At 41.4% G+C, this 18,744-nt stretch overlaps 1 protein-coding gene across 1 annotated transcript in view; it reads right to left on the minus strand.

The window, feature by feature from the left end:
- LOC138653153 (uncharacterized) overlaps positions 1-18,091 on the minus strand; it is a 57,171-nt gene extending 39,080 nt beyond the window's left edge. The window contains exon 1 of the mRNA XM_069743214.1: positions 18,064-18,091. Within this exon, the coding sequence (XP_069599315.1) occupies positions 18,064-18,091 (28 nt within the window). The remainder of the gene's footprint in view (positions 1-18,063) is intronic.
- Positions 18,092-18,744: the final 653 nt, after the last annotated feature.

Below are 18,744 nucleotides of genomic sequence, written 5' to 3' on the forward strand. Positions count from 1 at the left end.
CCAAGGCCATCAGAGACAAGATCGTGGAGGGTCACAAGGCTGGCAAGGGGTACAAAACCCTTTCCAAGGAGTTGGGCCTACCTGTCTCACTGTTGGGAGCATCATCCGAAGTGGAAGACTTATGGAACTACTGTTAGCCTTCCACGGCCTGGACAGCTTTTGAAAGTTTCCTCCCGTGCCGAGGCCAGGCATATCCGAAGAGTCAAGGCTAACCCAAGGACAACAAGGAAGGAGCTCCGGGAAGATCTCATGGCAGTGGGGACATTGGTTTCAGTCAATACCATAAGTAACGTACTCCACCGCAATGGTCTCCGTTCCAGACGAGCCCGTAAGTTACCTTTACTTTCAAAGCGTCATGTCAAGGCTCGTCTACAGTTTGCTCATGATCACTTGGAGGACTCAGACTGAATGGTTCAAGGTTCTCTGGTCTGATGAGACCAAGATCGAGATCTTTGGTGCCAACCACACACGTGACGTTTGGAGACTGGATGGCACTGCATACGACCCCAAGAATACCATCCCTACAGTCAAGCATGGTGGTGGCAGCATCATGCTGTGGGGCTGTTTCTCAGCCAAGGGGCCTGGCCATCTGGTCCGCATCCATGGGAAGATGGATAGCACGGCCTACCTGGAGATTTTGGCCAAGAACCTCCGCTCCTCCATCAAGGATCTTAAGATGGGTCGTCATTTCATCTTCCAACAAGACAACGACCCAAAGCACACAGCCAAGAAAACCAAGGCCTGGTTCAAGAGGCAAAAAATCAAGGTGTTGCAGTGGCCTAGTCAGTCTCCTGACCTTAACCCAATTGAAAACTTGTGGAAGGAGCTCAAGATTAAAGTCCACATGAGACACCCAAAGAACCTAGATAACTTGGAGAAAATCTGCATGGAGGAGTGGGCCAAGATAACTCCAGAGACCTGTGCCGGCCTGATCAGGTCTTATAAAAGACGATTATTAGCTGTAATTGCAAACAAGGTTATTCCACAAAATATTAAACCTAGGGGTTGAATAATAATTGACCCACACTTTTATGTTTAAAATTTATAAAAATTTAACGGAGCAACAAAACTTTTTGGTTTGTAAGATTTATGCATCTGTTAATAAATCCTGCTCTTGTTTGAAGGCTCTAACTTATTTGCATCTTATTAAACCTGCTAAATCTGCAGGGGTTGAATACTACTTGTAGGCACTGTATATACAGTATGTAATGCCATGGATGAGGCCAGTATGCTGAGTCGCTCCTCCTATACATATATATATATATATATATATATATATATATATATATATATATATATACAGTATATAATGCCATGGATGAGTCCAGTATGCTGAGTCGCTGCTCCTATACATATATATATATATATATATATATATATATATATATATATATATATACACAGTATATAATGCTATGGATGAGGCCAGTATGCTGAGTCGCTGCTCCTATACATATATATATATATATATATATATATATATACACAGTATATAATGCCATGGATGAGGCCAGTATGCTGAGTCGCTGCTCCTATACATATATATATATATATATATATATATATATATATATATATATATATACAGTGGGGCAAAAAAGTATTTAGTCAGTCAGCAATAGTGCAAGTTCCACCACTTAAAAAGATGAGAGGCGTCTGTAATTTACATCATAGGTAGACCTCAACTATGGGAGACAAACTGAGAAAAAAAAATCCAGAAAATCACATTGTCTGTTTTTTTAACAATTTATTTGCATATTATGGTGGAAAATAAGTATTTGGTCAGAAACAAAATTTCATCTCAATACTTTGTAATATATCCTTTGTTGGCAATGACAGAGGTCAAACGTTTTCTGTAAGTCTTCACAAGGTTGCCACACACTGTTGTTGGTATGTTGGCCCATTCCTCCATGCAGATCTCCTCTAGAGCAGTGATGTTTTTGGCTTTTCGCTTGGCAACACGGACTTTCAACTCCCTCCAAAGGTTTTCTATAGGGTTGAGATCTGGAGACTGGCTAGGCCACTCCAGGACCTTGAAATGCTTCTTACGAAGCCACTCCTTCGTTGCCCTGGGGGTGTGCTTTGGATCATTGTCATGTTGAAAGACCCAGCCACGTTTCATCTTCAATGCCCTTGCTGATGGAAGGAGGTTTGCACTCAAAATCTCACGATACATGGCCCCATTTATTCTTTCATGTACCCGGATCAGTCGTCCTGGCCCCTTTGCAGAGAAACAGCCCCAAAGCATGATGTTTCCACCACCATGCTTTACAGTAGGTATGGTGTTTGATGGATGCAACTCAGTATTCTTTTTCCTCCAAACACGACAAGTTGTGTTTCTACCAAACAGTTCCAGTTTGGTTTCATCAGACCATAGGACATTCTCCCAAAACTCCTCTGGATCATCCAAATGCTCTCTAGCAAACTTCAGACGGGCCCGGACATGTACTGGCTTAAGCAGTGGGACACGTCTGGCACTGCAGGATCTGAGTCCTTAGTGGCATAGTGTGTTACTTATGGTAGGCCTTGTTACATTGGTCCCAGCTCTCTGCAGTTCATTCACTAGGTCCCCCCGCGTGGTTCTGGGATTTTTGCTCACTGTTCTTGTGATCATTCTGACCCCACAGGGTGGGATTTTGCGTGGAGCCCCAGATCGAGGGATATTATCAGTGGTCTTGTATGTCTTCCATTTTCTAATTATTGCTCCCACTGTTGATTTCTTCACTCCAAGCTGGTTGGCTATTGCAGATTCAGTCTTCCCAGCCTGGTGCAGGGCTACAATTTTGTTTCTGGTGTCCTTTGACAGCTCTTTGGTCTTCACCATAGTGGAGTTTGGAGTCAGACTGTTTGAGGGTGTGCACAGGTGTCTTTTTATACTGATAACAAGTTTAAACAGGTGCCATTACTACAGGTAATGAGTGGAGGAAAGAGGAGACTCTTAAAGAAGAAGTTACAGGTCTGTGAGAGCCAGAAATCTTGATTGTTTGTTTCTGACCAAATACTTATTTTCCACCATAATATGCAAATAAATTGTTAAAAAAACAGACAATGTGATTTTCTGGATTTTTTTTTCTCAGTTTGTCTCCCATAGTTGAGGTCTACATTTGATGTAAATTACAGACGCCTCTCATCTTTTTAAGTGGTGGAACTTGCACTATAGCTGACTGACTAAATACTTTTTTGCCCCACTGTATATATATATATATACACAGTATATAATGCCATGGATGAGGCCAGTATGCTGAGTCGCTGCTCCTATACATATATATATATATATATATATATATACATACATATATATATACACAGTATATAATGCCATGGATGAGGCCAGTATGCTGAGTCGCTGCTCCTATACATATATATATATATACAGTATATAATGCCATGGATGAGGCCAGTATGCTGAGTCGCTGCTCCTATACATATATATATATATATATATATATATATATATATATATACACAGTATATAATGCCATGGATGAGGCCAGTATGCTGAGTCGCTGCTCCTATACATATATATATATATATATATATATATATACACACAGTATATAATGCCATGGATGAGGCCAGTAAGCTGAGTCGCTGCTCCTATACATATATATATATATATATATATATATATACACAGTATATAATGCCATGGATGAGGCCAGTATGCTGAGTCGCTGCTCCTATACATATATATATATATATATATATACACACAGTATATAATGCCATGGATGAGGCTAGTAAGCTGAGTCGCCGCTCCTATACATATATATATATATATATACAGTATATAATGCCATGGATGAGGCCAGTATGCTGAGTCGCTCCTCCTATACATATATATATACAGTATATAATGCCATGGATGAGGCCAGTATGCTGAGTCGCTGCTCCTATACATATATATATATATATATACAGTATATAATGCCATGGATGAGGCCAGTATGCTGAGTCGCTGCTCCTATACATATATATATATACAGTATATAATGCCATGGATGAGGCCAATATGCTGAGTCGCCGCTCCTATATATATATATATATATATATATATATATATATATATATATATATATATATATATATATATATATATATACTAGCTGAAGAGCCCGGCATTGCCTAGGCATAGTAAATATCTGTGTTTAGTTATAGCACCTCACTTCTCTTATTTTCTTCCTCACACCTTTCATTTCCGCCTAACACTTGTCATTTCGACCTCACATCTGTCATTTTCCGATCACTCCACTATTTTCCCTCAGTCCTCTCATTTTGCACTCACAACTTTTCATTATCACCTCACACCTCTCATTTTCACCTCAGTATATACATGTTTGTCATCTCCCTTATATATAGTATACACCTGTATGTCATCTCCCCTGTATATAGTGTATACCTGCTGTGTGTTGTCTCCACTTTATATAGTATATACCTGTATGTCATCTCCTCCTATATCTAGTATATACCTGTATGTCATCTCCTCCTGTATATAGTATATACCTGTATGTCATCTCCTATATATAGCATATACCTGTATGTCATCTCCTCCTGTATATAGTATATACCTGTAGGTCATCTGCTCCTGTATATAGTATATACCTGTGTGTCATCTCCTCTTGTATATAGTATATACCTGTAAGTCATCTCCTCCTGTATATAGTATGTACCTGTATGTCATCTCCTCCTCTATATAGTATATACCTGTGTAATCTCTCCTGTATATAGTATATACCTGTGTGTCATCTCCCCTGTATATAGTATATACCTGTGTGATCTCCTGTGTTAGACCTCGTTCACACGTTATTTGGTCAGTATTTTTACCTCAGTATTTGTAAGCTAAATTGGCAGCCTGATAAATCACCAGCCAACAGGAAGCCTTCCCCATGGCAGTATATATTAGCTCACACATACACATAATAGACAGGTCATGTGACTGACAGCTGGTGTATTTCCTATATGGTACATTTGTTGCTCTTGTAGTTTGTCTGCTTATTAATCAGATTTTTATTTTTGAAGGATAATACCAGACTTGTGTGTGTTTTAGGGCGAGTTTCGTTTGTCAAGTTGTGTGTGTTGAGTTGCATGTGGCGACATGCATGTGGCGACTTTTGTGAGATGAGTTTTGTGTGGCGACATGCGTGTAGCAACTTTTTGTGTGTCGACTTGCATGTGACAGGTTAGTGTAGCAAGTTGTGTGCAGCAAGTTTTGTGCATGGCGAGTTTTGCGCGTGGCGAGTTTTGTGTGGTGCCTTTTGAGTATGTGCAAGTTTTGTTTGAGGCAACTTTTGCATGTGTTGCAACTTTTGTGCATGTGGCAATTTTTCCGCGGGTGCAAGTTTTGCGTGAGCCTCGTTTTGCATGTGGCGAGTTTTGCGCGTGGCGAGTTTTGAGCGGCGACTTTTGTGTTTCGACTTTTATGTGGCGAGGTTGGTGTATGTGTGGTGAAATGTGTGCTGAGGGTGGTATATGTGTTCAAGCACGTGGTAGTGTGTGGCGCATTTTGTGTGTGTGTTCATATCCCCGTGTGTGGTGAGTATCCCATGTGGTGGCCCCACCTTAGCAACTGTACAGTATATACTCTTTGGCACCATCGCTCTCATTCTTTAAGTCCCCCTTGTTCACATCTGGCAGCTGTCAATTTGCCTCCAACACTTCAATTCACTTTTTCCCCATTATGTAGATAGGGGCAAAATTATTTGGTGAATTGGAAAGCGCGGGGTTAAAATTTCACCTCACAACATAGCCTGTGACGCTCTCGGGGTCCAGACGTGTGACCGTGCAAAATTTTGTGGCTGTAGCTGCGACGTCTCCAACACTTTTCCTTTCACTTTTTCCCCATTATGTAGATAGGGGCAAAATTGTTTGGTGAATTGGAAAGCGCAGGGTTAAAATTTCGCCTCACAACATAGGCTATGACGCTCTCGGGGTCCAGACGTGTGACTGTGCAAAATTTTGTGGCTGTAGCTGCTACGGTGCAGATGCCAATCCCGGACATACACACACACATACACACACATTCAGCTTTATATAGTAGATATACAGTATATAATGCCATGGATGAGGCCAATATGCTGAGTCGCTGCTCCTATACATATATATATATATATATATACAGTATACAATGCCATGGATGAGGCCAGTAAGCTGAGTCGCTGCTCCTATACATATATATATATATATATATACAGTATATAATGCCATGGATGAGGCCAATATGCTGAGTCGCTGCTCCTATACATATATATATATATATATATATATATATATATACAGTATATAATGCCATGGATGAGGCCAATATGCTGAGTCGCTGCTCCTATACATATATATATATACAGTATATAATGCCATGGATGAGGCCAGTAAGCTGAGTCGCTGCTCCTATACATATATATATATACAGTATATAATGCCATGGATGAGGCCAATATGCTGAGTCGCTGCTCCTATACATATATATATATATACAGTATACAATGCCATGGATGAGGCCAGTAAGCTGAGTCGCTGCTCCTATACATATATATATATATATATATATATATATACAGTATATAATGCCATGGATGAGGCCAATATGCTGAGTCGCTGCTCCTATACATATATATATATATATATACAGTACATAATGCCATGGATGAGGCCAGTATGCTGAGTCGCTGCTCCTATACATATATATATATATATACAGTATACAATGCCATGGATGAGGCCAGTATGCTGAGTCGCTGCTCCTATACATATATATATATACAGTATATAATGCCATGGATGAGGCCAGTATGCTGAGTCGCTGCTCCTATACATATATATATATACAGTATATAATGCCATGGATGAGGCCAATATGCTGAGTCGCTGCTCCTATACATATACATATATATATATACAGTATATAATGCCATGGATGAGGCCAGTATGCTGAGTCGCTGCTCCTATACATATATATATATACAGTATATAATGCCATGGATGAGGCCAGTATGCTGAGTCGCTGCTCCTATATATATATATATATACAGTATATAATGCCATGGATGAGGCCAGTATGCTGAGTCGCTGCTCCTATACATATATATATATATATATATATATATATATATATATATACAGTATATAATGCCATGGATGAGGCCAGTATGCTGAGTCGCTGCTCCTATACATATATATATATATATACAGTATATAATGCCATGGATGAGGCCAGTATGCTGAGTCGCTGCTCCTATACATATATATATACAGTATATAATGCCATGGATGAGGCCAGTATGCTGAGTCGCTGCTCCTATACATATATATATATATATACAGTATATAATGCCATGGATGAGGCCAGTATGCTGAGTCGCTGCTCCTATACATATATATATATACAGTATATAATGCCATGGATGAGGCCAGTATGCTGAGTCGCTGCTCCTATACATATATATATACAGTATATAATGCCATGGATGAGGCCAGTATGCTGAGTCGCTGCTCCTATACATATATATATATACAGTATATAATGCCATGGATGAGGCCAGTATGCGGAGTCGCTGCTCCTATCTATATATATAATTGTCTAAGGGTTTTTCCGTCTGTCTGTCTGTCTGTCTGTCCTGGAAATCCCGGCTCTCTGATTGGTCGAGGCCGCCAGGCCTCGACCAATCAGACACCGGCACAGCATCAACGTAGAAATCCCGCGTCTCTGATTGGTCGAGGCCGCCAGGCCTCGACCAATCAGCAACGGGCACAGCGACGATGATGTCATAAAGGACGTAGACATCCCGCGTCTCTGATTGGTCGAGGCCGCAACGGGCACAGCGACGATGATGTCATAATGGTTGCCATGGCGACGATGATGTCATAAAGGTTGCCTCGACCAATCAGCGACGGGCAAGTCTGCCGCAAATTCTGGAATCATCATTGTCCATATATTACGGGGACATGCATATTCTAGAATACCCGATGCGTTAGTCCTCCTGACACCTCTATATTGATCAGTCCTCCTGACACTTCTGTATTGATCAGTCCTCCTGACACTTCTATATTGATCAGTCCTCCTGACACTTCTATATTGATCAGTCCTCCTGACACTTCTATATTGATCAGTCCTCCTGACATTCTATATTGATCAGTCCTCCTGACACTTCTATATTGATCAGTCCTCCTGACATTCTATATTGATCAGTCCTCCTGACACTTCTATATTGATCAGTCCTCCTGACACCTCTATATTGATAAATCCTCCTGACTCTTCTATATTGATCAGTCCTCCTGACACTTCTATATTGATCAGTCCTCCTGACACTTCTGTATTGATCATTCCTCCTGACACTTCTATATTGATCAGTCCTCCTGATATCTCTATATTGATCAGTCCTCCTGACACCTCTATATTGATCAGTCCTCCTGACACTTCTATATTGATCAGTCCTCCTGACACCTCTATATTGATCAGTCCTCCTGACACCTCTATATTGATCAGTCCTCCTGACATTCTATATTGATCAGTCCTCCTGACACTTCTATATTGATCAGTCCTCCTGACACTTCTGTATTGATCATTCCTCTTGACACTTCTATATTGATCAGTCCTCCTGACACCTCTATATTGATCAGTCCTCCTGACACCTCTATATTGATCAGTCCTCCTGACACCTCTATATTGATCAGTCCTCCTGACACTTCTATATTGATCAGTCCTCCTGACACTTCTATATTGATCAGTCCTCCTGACACTTCTATATTGATCAGTCCTCCTGACACTTCTATATTGATCAGTCCTCCTGAGACCTCTATATTGATCAGTCCTCCTGACACTTCTATATTGATCAGTCCTCCTGATACCTCTATATTGATCAGTCCTCCTGACACCTCTATATTGATAAATCCTCCTGACACTTCTATATTGATCAGTCCTCCTGACACTTCTGTATTGATCAGTCCTCCTGACACTTCTATATTGATCAGTCCTCCTGACACTTCTATATTGATCAGTCCTCCTGACACTTCTATATTGATCAGTCCTCCTGACACTTCTATATTGATCAGTCCTCCTGACACCTCTATATTGATCAGTCCTCCTGACACCTCTATATTGATCAGTCCTCCTGACACTTCTATATTGATCAGTCCTCCTGATACCTCTATATTGATCAGTCCTCCTGACACCTCTATATTGATAAATCCTCCTGACACTTCTATATTGATCAGTCCTCCTGACACTTCTATATTGATCAGTCCTCCTGACACTTCTATATTGATCAGTCCTCCTGATACCTCTATATTGATCAGTCCTCCTGACACTTCTATATTGATCAGTCCTCCTGATACCTCTATATTGATCAGTCCTCCTGACACTTCTATATTGATCAGTCCTCCTGACACTTCTATATTGATCATTCCTCCTAACACTTCTGTATTGATCATTCCTCCTGACACTTCTATATTGATCAGTCCTCCTGATATCTCTATATTGATCAGTCCTCCTGACACTTCTATATTGATCAGTCCTCCTGACACTTCTGTATTGATCAGTCGTCCTGACACTTCTGTATTGATCAGTCCTCCTGACACTTCTATATTGATCAGTCCTCCTGACACCTCTATATTGATCAGTCCTCCTGACATTCTATATTGATCAGTCTTCCTGACATTCTATATTGATCAGTCCTCCTGACACTTCTATATTGATCATTCCTCCTGACACTTCTGTATTGATCATTCCTCTTGACACTTCTATATTGATCAGTCCTCCTGACACTTCTATATTGATTAGTCCTCCTAACACCTCTATATTGATCAGTCCTCCTAACACCTCTATATTGATCAGTCCTCCTGACACCTCTATATTGATCAGTCCTCCTGACACTTCAATATTGATCAGTCCTCCTGACACTTCTATATTGATCAGTCCTCCTGACACTTCTATATTGATCAGTCCTCCTGACACTTCTATATTGATCAGTCCTCCTGACACCTCTATATTGATCAGTCCTCCTGACACTTCTATATTGATCAGTCCTCCTGACACTTCTATATTGATCAGTCCTCCTGACTCTTCTATATTGATCAGTCCTCCTGACACTTCTATATTGATCAGTCCTCCTGACACTTCTATATTGATCAGTCCTCCTGACACTTCTATATTGATCAGTCCTCCTGACACTTCTATATTGATCAGTCCTCCTGATACCTCTATATTGATCAGTCCTCCTGACACCTCTATATTGATCAGTCCTCCTGACACCTCTATATTGATCAGTCCTCCTGATACCTCTATATTGATCAGTCCTCCTGACACTTCTATATTGATCAGTCCTCCTGACACTTCTATATTGATCAGTCCTCCTGACACTTCTATATTGATCAGTCCTCCTGACACTTCTATATTGATCAGTCCTTCTGACACTTCTTTATTGATCAGTCCTCCTGACACCTCTATATTGATCATTCCTCCTGACACTTCTGTATTGATCAGTCCTCCTGACACCTCTATATTGATCAGTCCTCCTGACACTTCTATATTGATCAGTCCTCCTGACACTTCTATATTGATCAGTCCTCCTGACACTTCTATATTGATCAGTCCTCCTGACACTTCTATATTGATCAGTCCTCCTGATACCTCTATATTGATCAGTCCTCCTGATATCTCTATATTGATCAGTCCTCCTGATACCTTTATATTGATCAGTCCTCCTGACACCTCTATATTGATCAGTCCTCCTGACACTTCTATATTGATCAGTCCTCCTGACACAGCCTCGACCAATCAGCAACGGGCACAGCGACGATGATGTCATAAAGGACGTAGACATCTCACGTTTCTGATTCAGCGACGGGCACAGTATCGACGTAGATGTCATAATGGTTACCATGGCGACGATGATGTCATAAAGGTTGCCTCGACCAATCAGCGACGGGCACAGTCTGCCGCGAATTCTGGAATTATCATTGTCCATATACTACGGGGACATGCATATTCTAGAATACCCGATGCGTTAGAATCGGGCCACAATCTAGTCTATATATATAATTGCCTAAGGGATTTTCCGTCTGTCTGTCTGTCTGTCCAGGAAATCCCAGGTCTCTGATAATGCCATGGATGAGGCCAGTATGCTGAGTCGCTGCTCCTATACATATATATATATATATATATATATATATATATATATATACAGTATATAATGCCATGGATGAGGCCAGTATGCTGAGTCACTGCTCCTATACATATATATATACAGTATATAATGCCATGGATGAGGCCAGTATGCTGAGTCACTGCTCCTATACACATATACAGGTCCTTCTCAAAAAATTAGCATATAGTGTTAAATTTCATTATTTACCATAATGTAATGATTACAATTAAACTTTCATATATTATAGATACATTATCCACCAACTGAAATTTGTCAGGTCTTTTATTGTTTTAATACTGATGATTTTGGCATACAACTCCTGATAACCCAAAAAACCTGTCTCAATAAATTAGCATATTTCACCCATCCAATCAAATAAAAGTGTTTTTCAATAACAAACAAAAAAACCATCAAATAATAATGTTCAGTTATGCACTCAATACTTGGTCGGGAATCCTTTGGCAGAAATGACTGCTTCAATGCGGCGTGGCATGGAGGCAATCAGCCTGTGACACTGCTGAGATGTTATGGAGGCCCAGGATGCTTCAATAGCGGCCTTAAGCTCATCCAGAGTGTTGGGTCTTGCGTCTCTCAACTTTCTCTTCACAATATCCCACAGATTCTCTATGGGGTTCAGGTCAGGAGAGTTGGCAGGCCAATTGAGCACAGTAATACCATGGTCAGTAAACCATTTACCAGTGGTTTTGGCACTGTGAGCAGGTGCCAGGTCGTGCTGAAAAATGAAATCTTCATCACCATAAAGCATTTCAGCCGATGGAAGCATGAAGTGCTCCAAAATCTCCTGATAACTAGCTGCATTGACCCTGCCCTTGATGAAACACAGTGGACCAACACCAGCAGCTGACATGGCACCCCACACCATCACTGACTGTGGGTACTTGACACTGGACTTCAGGCATTTTGGCATTTCCTTCTCCCCAGTCTTCCTCCAGACTCTGGCACCTTGATTTCCGAATGACATGCAAAATTTGCTTTCATCAGAAAAAAGTACTTGGGACCACTTAGCAACAGTCCAGTGCTGCTTCTCTGTAGCCCAGGCCAGGCGCCTCTGCCGCTGTTTATGGTTCAAAAGTGGCTTTACCTGGGGAATGCGGCACCTGTAGCCCATTTCCTGCACACGCCTGTGCACGGTGGCTCTGGATGTTTCCACACCAGACTCAGTCCACTGCTTCCTCAGGTTCCCCAAGGTCTGGAATCGGTCCTTCTCCACAATCTTCCTCAGGGTCCGGTCTCCTCTTCTCGTTGTACAACGTTTTCTGCCACATTGTTTCCTTCCAACAGACTTACCATTGAGGTGCCTTGATACAGCACTCTGGGAACAGCCTATTTGTTGAGAAATTTCTTTCTGGGTCTTACCCTCTTGCTTGAGGGTGTCAATGATGGCCTTCTTGACATCTGTCAGGTCGCTAGTCTTACCCATGATGGGGGTTTTGAGTAATGAACCCGGCAGGGAGTTTATATAAGCCTCAGGTATCTTTTGCATGTGTTTAGAGTTAATTAGTTGATTCAGAAGATTAGGGTAATAGGTCGTTTAGAGAACCTTTTCTTGATATGCTAATTTATTGAGACAGGTTTTTTGGGTTATCAGGAGTTGTATGCCAAAATCATCAGTATTAAAACAATAAAAGACCTGACAAATTTCAGTTGGTGGATAATGAATCTATAATATATGAAAGTTTAATTGTAATCATTACATTATGGTAAATAATGAAATTTAACACTATATGCTAATTTTTTGAGAAGGACCTGTATATATATATATATATATATATATATATATATATATATATATATATATACAGTATATAATGCCATGGATGAGGCCAGTATGCTGAGTCGCTGCTCCTATACATATATATATACAGTATATAATGCCATGGATGAGGCCAGTATGCTGAGTCGCTGCTCCTATACATATATATATATATACAGTATATAATGCCATGGATGAGGCCAGTATGCTGAATCGCCGCTCCTATACATATATACAGTTAGGGCCAGAAATATTTGGACAGTGACACAAGTTTTGTTATTTTAGCTGTTTACAAAAACATGTTCAGAAATACAATTATATATATAATATGGGCTGAAAGTGTACACTCCCAGCTGCAATATGATAGTTTCCACATCCAAATCGGAGAAAGGGTTTAGGAATCATAGCTTTGTAATGCATAGTGTCCTCTTTTTCAAGGGACCAAAAGTAATTGGACAATGGACTCTAAGGGCTGCAATTAACTCTGAAGGCGTCTCCCTCATTAACCTGTAATCAATGAAGTAGTTAAAAGGTCAGGGGTGGATTCCAGGTGTGTGGTTTTGCATTTGGAAGCTGTTGCTGTGAGCAGACAACATGCGGTCAAAGGAACTCTCAATTGAGGTGAAGCAGAACATCCTGAGGCTGAAAAAAAAGAAAAAATCCATCAGAGAGATAGCAGACATGCTTGGAGTAGCAAAATCAACAGTTGGGTACATACTGAGAAAAAAGGAATTGACTGGTGAGCTTGGGAACTCAAAAAGGCCTGGGCGTCCACGGATGACAACAGTGGTGGATGATCGCCGCATACTTAATTTGGTGAAGAAGAACCCGTTCACAACATCAACTGAAGTCCAGAACACTCTCAGTGAAGTAGGTGTATCTGTCTCTAAGTCAACAGTAAAGAGAAGACTCCATGACAGTAAATACAAAGGGTTCACATCTAGATGCAAACCATTCATCAATACCAAAAATAGACAGGCCAGAGTTAAATTTGCAGAAAAACACCTCAAGAAGCCAGCTCAGTTCTGGAAAAGTATTCTATGGACAGATGAGACAAAGATCAACCTGTACCAGAATGATGGGAAGAAAAAAGTTTGGAGAAGAAAGGGAACGGCACATGATCCAAGGCACACCACATCCTCTGTAAAACATGGTGGAGGCAACGTGATGGCATGGGCATGCATGGCTTTCAATGGCACTGGGTCACTTGTGTTTATTGATGACATAAGAGCAGACAAGAGTAGCCGGATGAATTCTGAAGTGTACCGGGATATACTTTCAGCCCAGATTCAGCCAAATGCTGCAAAGTTGATTGGACGGCGCTTCATAGTGCAGATGGACAATGACCCCAAGCATACAGCCAAAGCTACCCAGGAGTTCATGAGTGCCAAAAAGTGGAAGATTCTGCAATGGCCAAGTCAATCTCCAGATCTAAACCCAATTGAGCATGCATTTCACTTGCTCAAATCCAGACTTAAGACGGAAAGACCCACAAACAAGCAAGACCTGAAGGCTGCGGCTGTAAAGGCCTGGCAAAGCATTAAGAAGGAGGAAACCCAGCGTTTGGTGATGTCCATGGGTTCCAGACTTAAGGCAGTGATTGCCTCCAAAGGATTTGCAACAAAATATTGAAAATAAAAATATTTTGTTTGGGTTATGTTTATTTGTCCAATTACTTTTGACCTCCTAAAATGTGGAGTGTTTGTAAAGAAATGTGTACAATTCCTACATTTTCTATCAGATATTTTTGTTCAACCCTTCAAATTAAACGTTACAATCTGCACTTGAATTCTGTTGTAGAGGTTTCATTTCAAATCCAATGTGGTGGCATGCAGAGCCCAACTCGCGAAAATTGTGTCACTGTCCAAATATTTCTGGCCCTAACTGTATATACATACAGTATATAATGCCATGGATGAGGCCAGTATGCTGAGTCGCTGCTCCTATACATATATATATATATATATATATATATATACAGTATATAATGCCATGGATGAGGCCAGTATGCTGAGTCGCCGCTCCTATACATATATATATATATACATACAGTATATAATGCCATGGATGAGGCCAGTATGCTGAGTCGCTGCTCCTATACATATATATATATATACTAGATTGTGGCCCGATTCTAATGCATCGGGTATTCTAGAATATGCATGTCCCCGTAGTATATGGACAATGATGATTCCAGAATTCGCGGCAGACTGTGCCCGTTGCTGATTGGTCGAGGCTGTGTCAGGAGGACTGATCAATATAGAAGTGTCAGGAGGATTTATCAATATAGAGGTGTCAGGAGGACTGATCAATATAGAATGTCAGGAGGACTGATCAATATAAAGGTATCAGGAGGACTGATCAATATAGAAGTGTCAGGAGGACTGATCAATATAGAAGTGTCAGGAGGACTGATCAATATAGAATGTCAGGAGGACTGATCAATATAAAGGTATCAGGAGGACTGATCAATATAGAAGTGTCAGGAGGACTGATCAATATAGAAGTGTCAGGAGGACTGATCAATATAGAAGTGTCAGGAGGACTGATCAATATAGAGGTATCAGGAGGACTGATCAATATAGAAGTGTCAGGAGGACTGATCAATATAGAAGTGTCAGGAGGACTGATCAATATAGAAGTGTCAGGAGGACTGATCAATATAGAGGTGTCAGGAGGACTGATCAACATAGAAGTGTCAGGAGGACTGATCAATACAGAAGTGTCAGGAGGACTGATCAATATAGAAGTGTCAGGAAGACTGATCAATATAGAAGTGTCAGGAGGACTGATCAACATAGAAGTGTCAGGAGGACTGATCAATACAGAAGTGTCAGGAGGACTGATCAATACAGAAGTGTCAGGAGGACTGATCAATATAGAAGTGTCAGGAGGACTGATCAACATAGAAGTGTCAGGAGGACTGATCAATATAGAGGTATCAGGAGGACTGATCAATACAGAAGTGTCAGGAGGACTGATCAATACAGAAGTGTCAGGAGGACTGATCAATATAGAAGTGTCAGGAGGACTGATCAACATAGAAGTGTCAGGAGGACTGATCAATATAGAGGTATCAGGAGGACTGATCAATACAGAAGTGTCAGGAGGACTGATCAATACAGAAGTGTCAGGAGGACTGATCAATACAGAAGTGTCAGGAGGACTGATCAATCCTCGACCAATCAGACGCGGGATTTCTACGTCCTTTATGACATCATCGTCGCTGTGCCCGTTGCCTGGATGTCTTCCTGGAGCAGAACAATATTGTATCATACAATTATTAGGTTCTGTAGAAGGACGTAGATCTGGGTATTTATTATGATGGAATATAGGCTGAACTGGATGGACAAATGTCTTTTTTCGGCCTTACTAACTATGTTACTATGTTACTATGTTACTATGTTTTATTGGTCCGTATAGGATTTCTGAGGTTTTCAATCCTGTGTCTTTTCGTCTGACCCTCCCAGACTCATTTTCCATACATAATGTATTCCATAGGTCGTTGTTGCGGAGATACGTGGCACCTATGGTTCCATCTGTTGAGCCTCCTGCCCCGGTTTTGGTGGAGGGGGAATTGGAGTATATTGTGGAGAAGATTTTGGATTCTCGTGTTTCTAGACGGAAACTCCAGTATCTGGTTAAATGGAAGGGTTATGCTCAGGAAGATAATTCCTGGGTTTTTGCCTCTGATGTCCATGCTCCAGATCTTGTTCGTGCCTTTCATGTGGCTCATCCTGGTCGGCCTGGGGGCTCTGGTGAGGGTTCGGTGACCCCTCCTCAAGGGGGGGGTACTGTTGTGAATTTTGTGGCTGAATTCACTCCTGTGGTCACAAGTGGTACTGCAGCTTCTGAGCTTCCTCCCTCAGGTGTTCTGGTGAGCTCGTTGGCTGCTTTGTTATTTAACTCCGCCTGATTCTGTCTTCCTTGCTCCTTGTCAATGTTCCAGTGTTGGATCTGAGCTTCTGGATCTTTCCTGTGGCCTGCTGCTCTGCTTAGATAAGTGCTTCTTTGCTTTTGTTGCTACTTTTTCTGTCCAGCTTGTCAATTCGTTTTGCTGGAAGCTCTGAGACGCAAAGGGTGTACCGCCGTGCCGTTAGTTCGGCACGGTGGGTCTTTTTGCCCCCTTTGCGTGGTTTTTGCTTTAGGGTTTTTTGTAGACTGCAAAGTTCTCTTTGCTATCCTCGCTCTATCTAGAATATCGGGCCTCACTTTGCTGAATCTATTTCATCCCTACGTTTGTCTTTTCATCTTGCTAACAGTCATTATATGTGGGGGGCTGCCTTTTCCTTTGAGGTATTTCTCTGAGGCAAGTCAGGCTTGTTTTTCTATCTTCAGGCTAGTCAGCTCCTCAGGCTGTGCCGAGTTGCATAGGTAGTGTCAGGCGCAATCCACAGCTGCCTTTAGTTGTGTTTAGGATAGGTTCAGGTATTGCGGTCTACAGAGATTCCACGTCTCAGAGCTTGTTCTATTGTTTTTGGGTTTTGTCAGATCACTGTATGTGCTCTGATTTCTGGCACACTGTGTCACTGGATTGCCTTCATAACAGGGAGGAGGTCCATCGGTTCCCAACCCCGCTTTTGTCTTTTTTCTTTTTTCTTTTTGTTTTTGAGTCTTTTTTTCAGCCATATGTAATATATATAAAAAAAATTTTTTTCAAAGTTTTTATTACTTTCTCTATCTTTCCGGTTTTATATTTGCTCTGGTTGCTCATCATTACAACACTATATCTCATTTACTAATCTGACATCTACGTGAAGGGTTTTCTGGAAGAATGAGACACTATGAAAATCAATACTCCGCCGTTGGTATGATAAGAATGTGGACTGTGTAAATATGCACATTACCTTTATGAAAAGGACAGCATCCACAGGGAATGTGCTGATATGCACTATTGCGGATGTTTTGAACCCAGAGCTGGTCTGACTAACAAAGAGCTCATTGGGGTTATTTGAATCGCGTCTCTGATCATGTGATCAAGAGACGATTGTGACGTGTTTGGGTCAGGGTACGGCATGTAATCATCTAAGGGAAATGATGGGCGCACCCCCCTAAATGTCCGCCTACTCAGGCTTTACGGCACCATTAAGCACAGCAATATGTGCGGCGCTATTTGCGTCCCCGAGAGACCGGAAGTGACTTTCCGATAACCGGAAGCACGCGGCCCGGAGATACACATGGCGGTTACGTCACCCTGAGATGTGCAGCGCGCGGGCGATAGAAACCGGAAATGAGTTGCCGGTAGCCACGCACGCGCTGCATGGAGGAAGCATACGAACGCTATTTAAGACAGGTAAAGGTCATATGGACTAGCAACGCTCGTATATGTGAGAGAACATATGTCATCACTCCCCTGATGATTTGAAAAAAGAAACGCGTCGGGAGACATAGACCTCTGCCGGGATTAATGATAGTACGGCATGATCCGCATCGAAGTCCCGGAAAACTCTGAGGGGGGCACCGCTGAGAGCATTGGTCCCACAGGATGAGTATAAACTGAAACGCTGCTAAAATATTTATCCACGCATAGACACCTTTTGAACATATGCCTATGTGCACCAATTTTCTGAGGCATATATGTATTCTGGTGCTATTGGTGGGTTGAATCTAAGAGGTTGGGGTGCGGCCCGCCTTCTATTACTTGCTGAGCTTGCTCATCTGTTGTTGTAGCACCATATGGGTAACAATGCCTGTAACATATGAGTGATCTACAAACATTGTTCTATTTGGTTTTTATCTGTAATCTGTTGTGTGTTTTTTGTGGTCGTTCTCGGCTTTTTTAAAGCACTGGCACTTTTGTTTCACTTTTGGTTTTGTTCGTGAGTTTTATTA

Source organism: Ranitomeya imitator, unplaced genomic scaffold, assembly GCF_032444005.1.
Source record: "Ranitomeya imitator isolate aRanImi1 unplaced genomic scaffold, aRanImi1.pri SCAFFOLD_113, whole genome shotgun sequence".
NCBI lineage: Eukaryota > Metazoa > Chordata > Amphibia > Anura > Dendrobatidae > Ranitomeya > Ranitomeya imitator.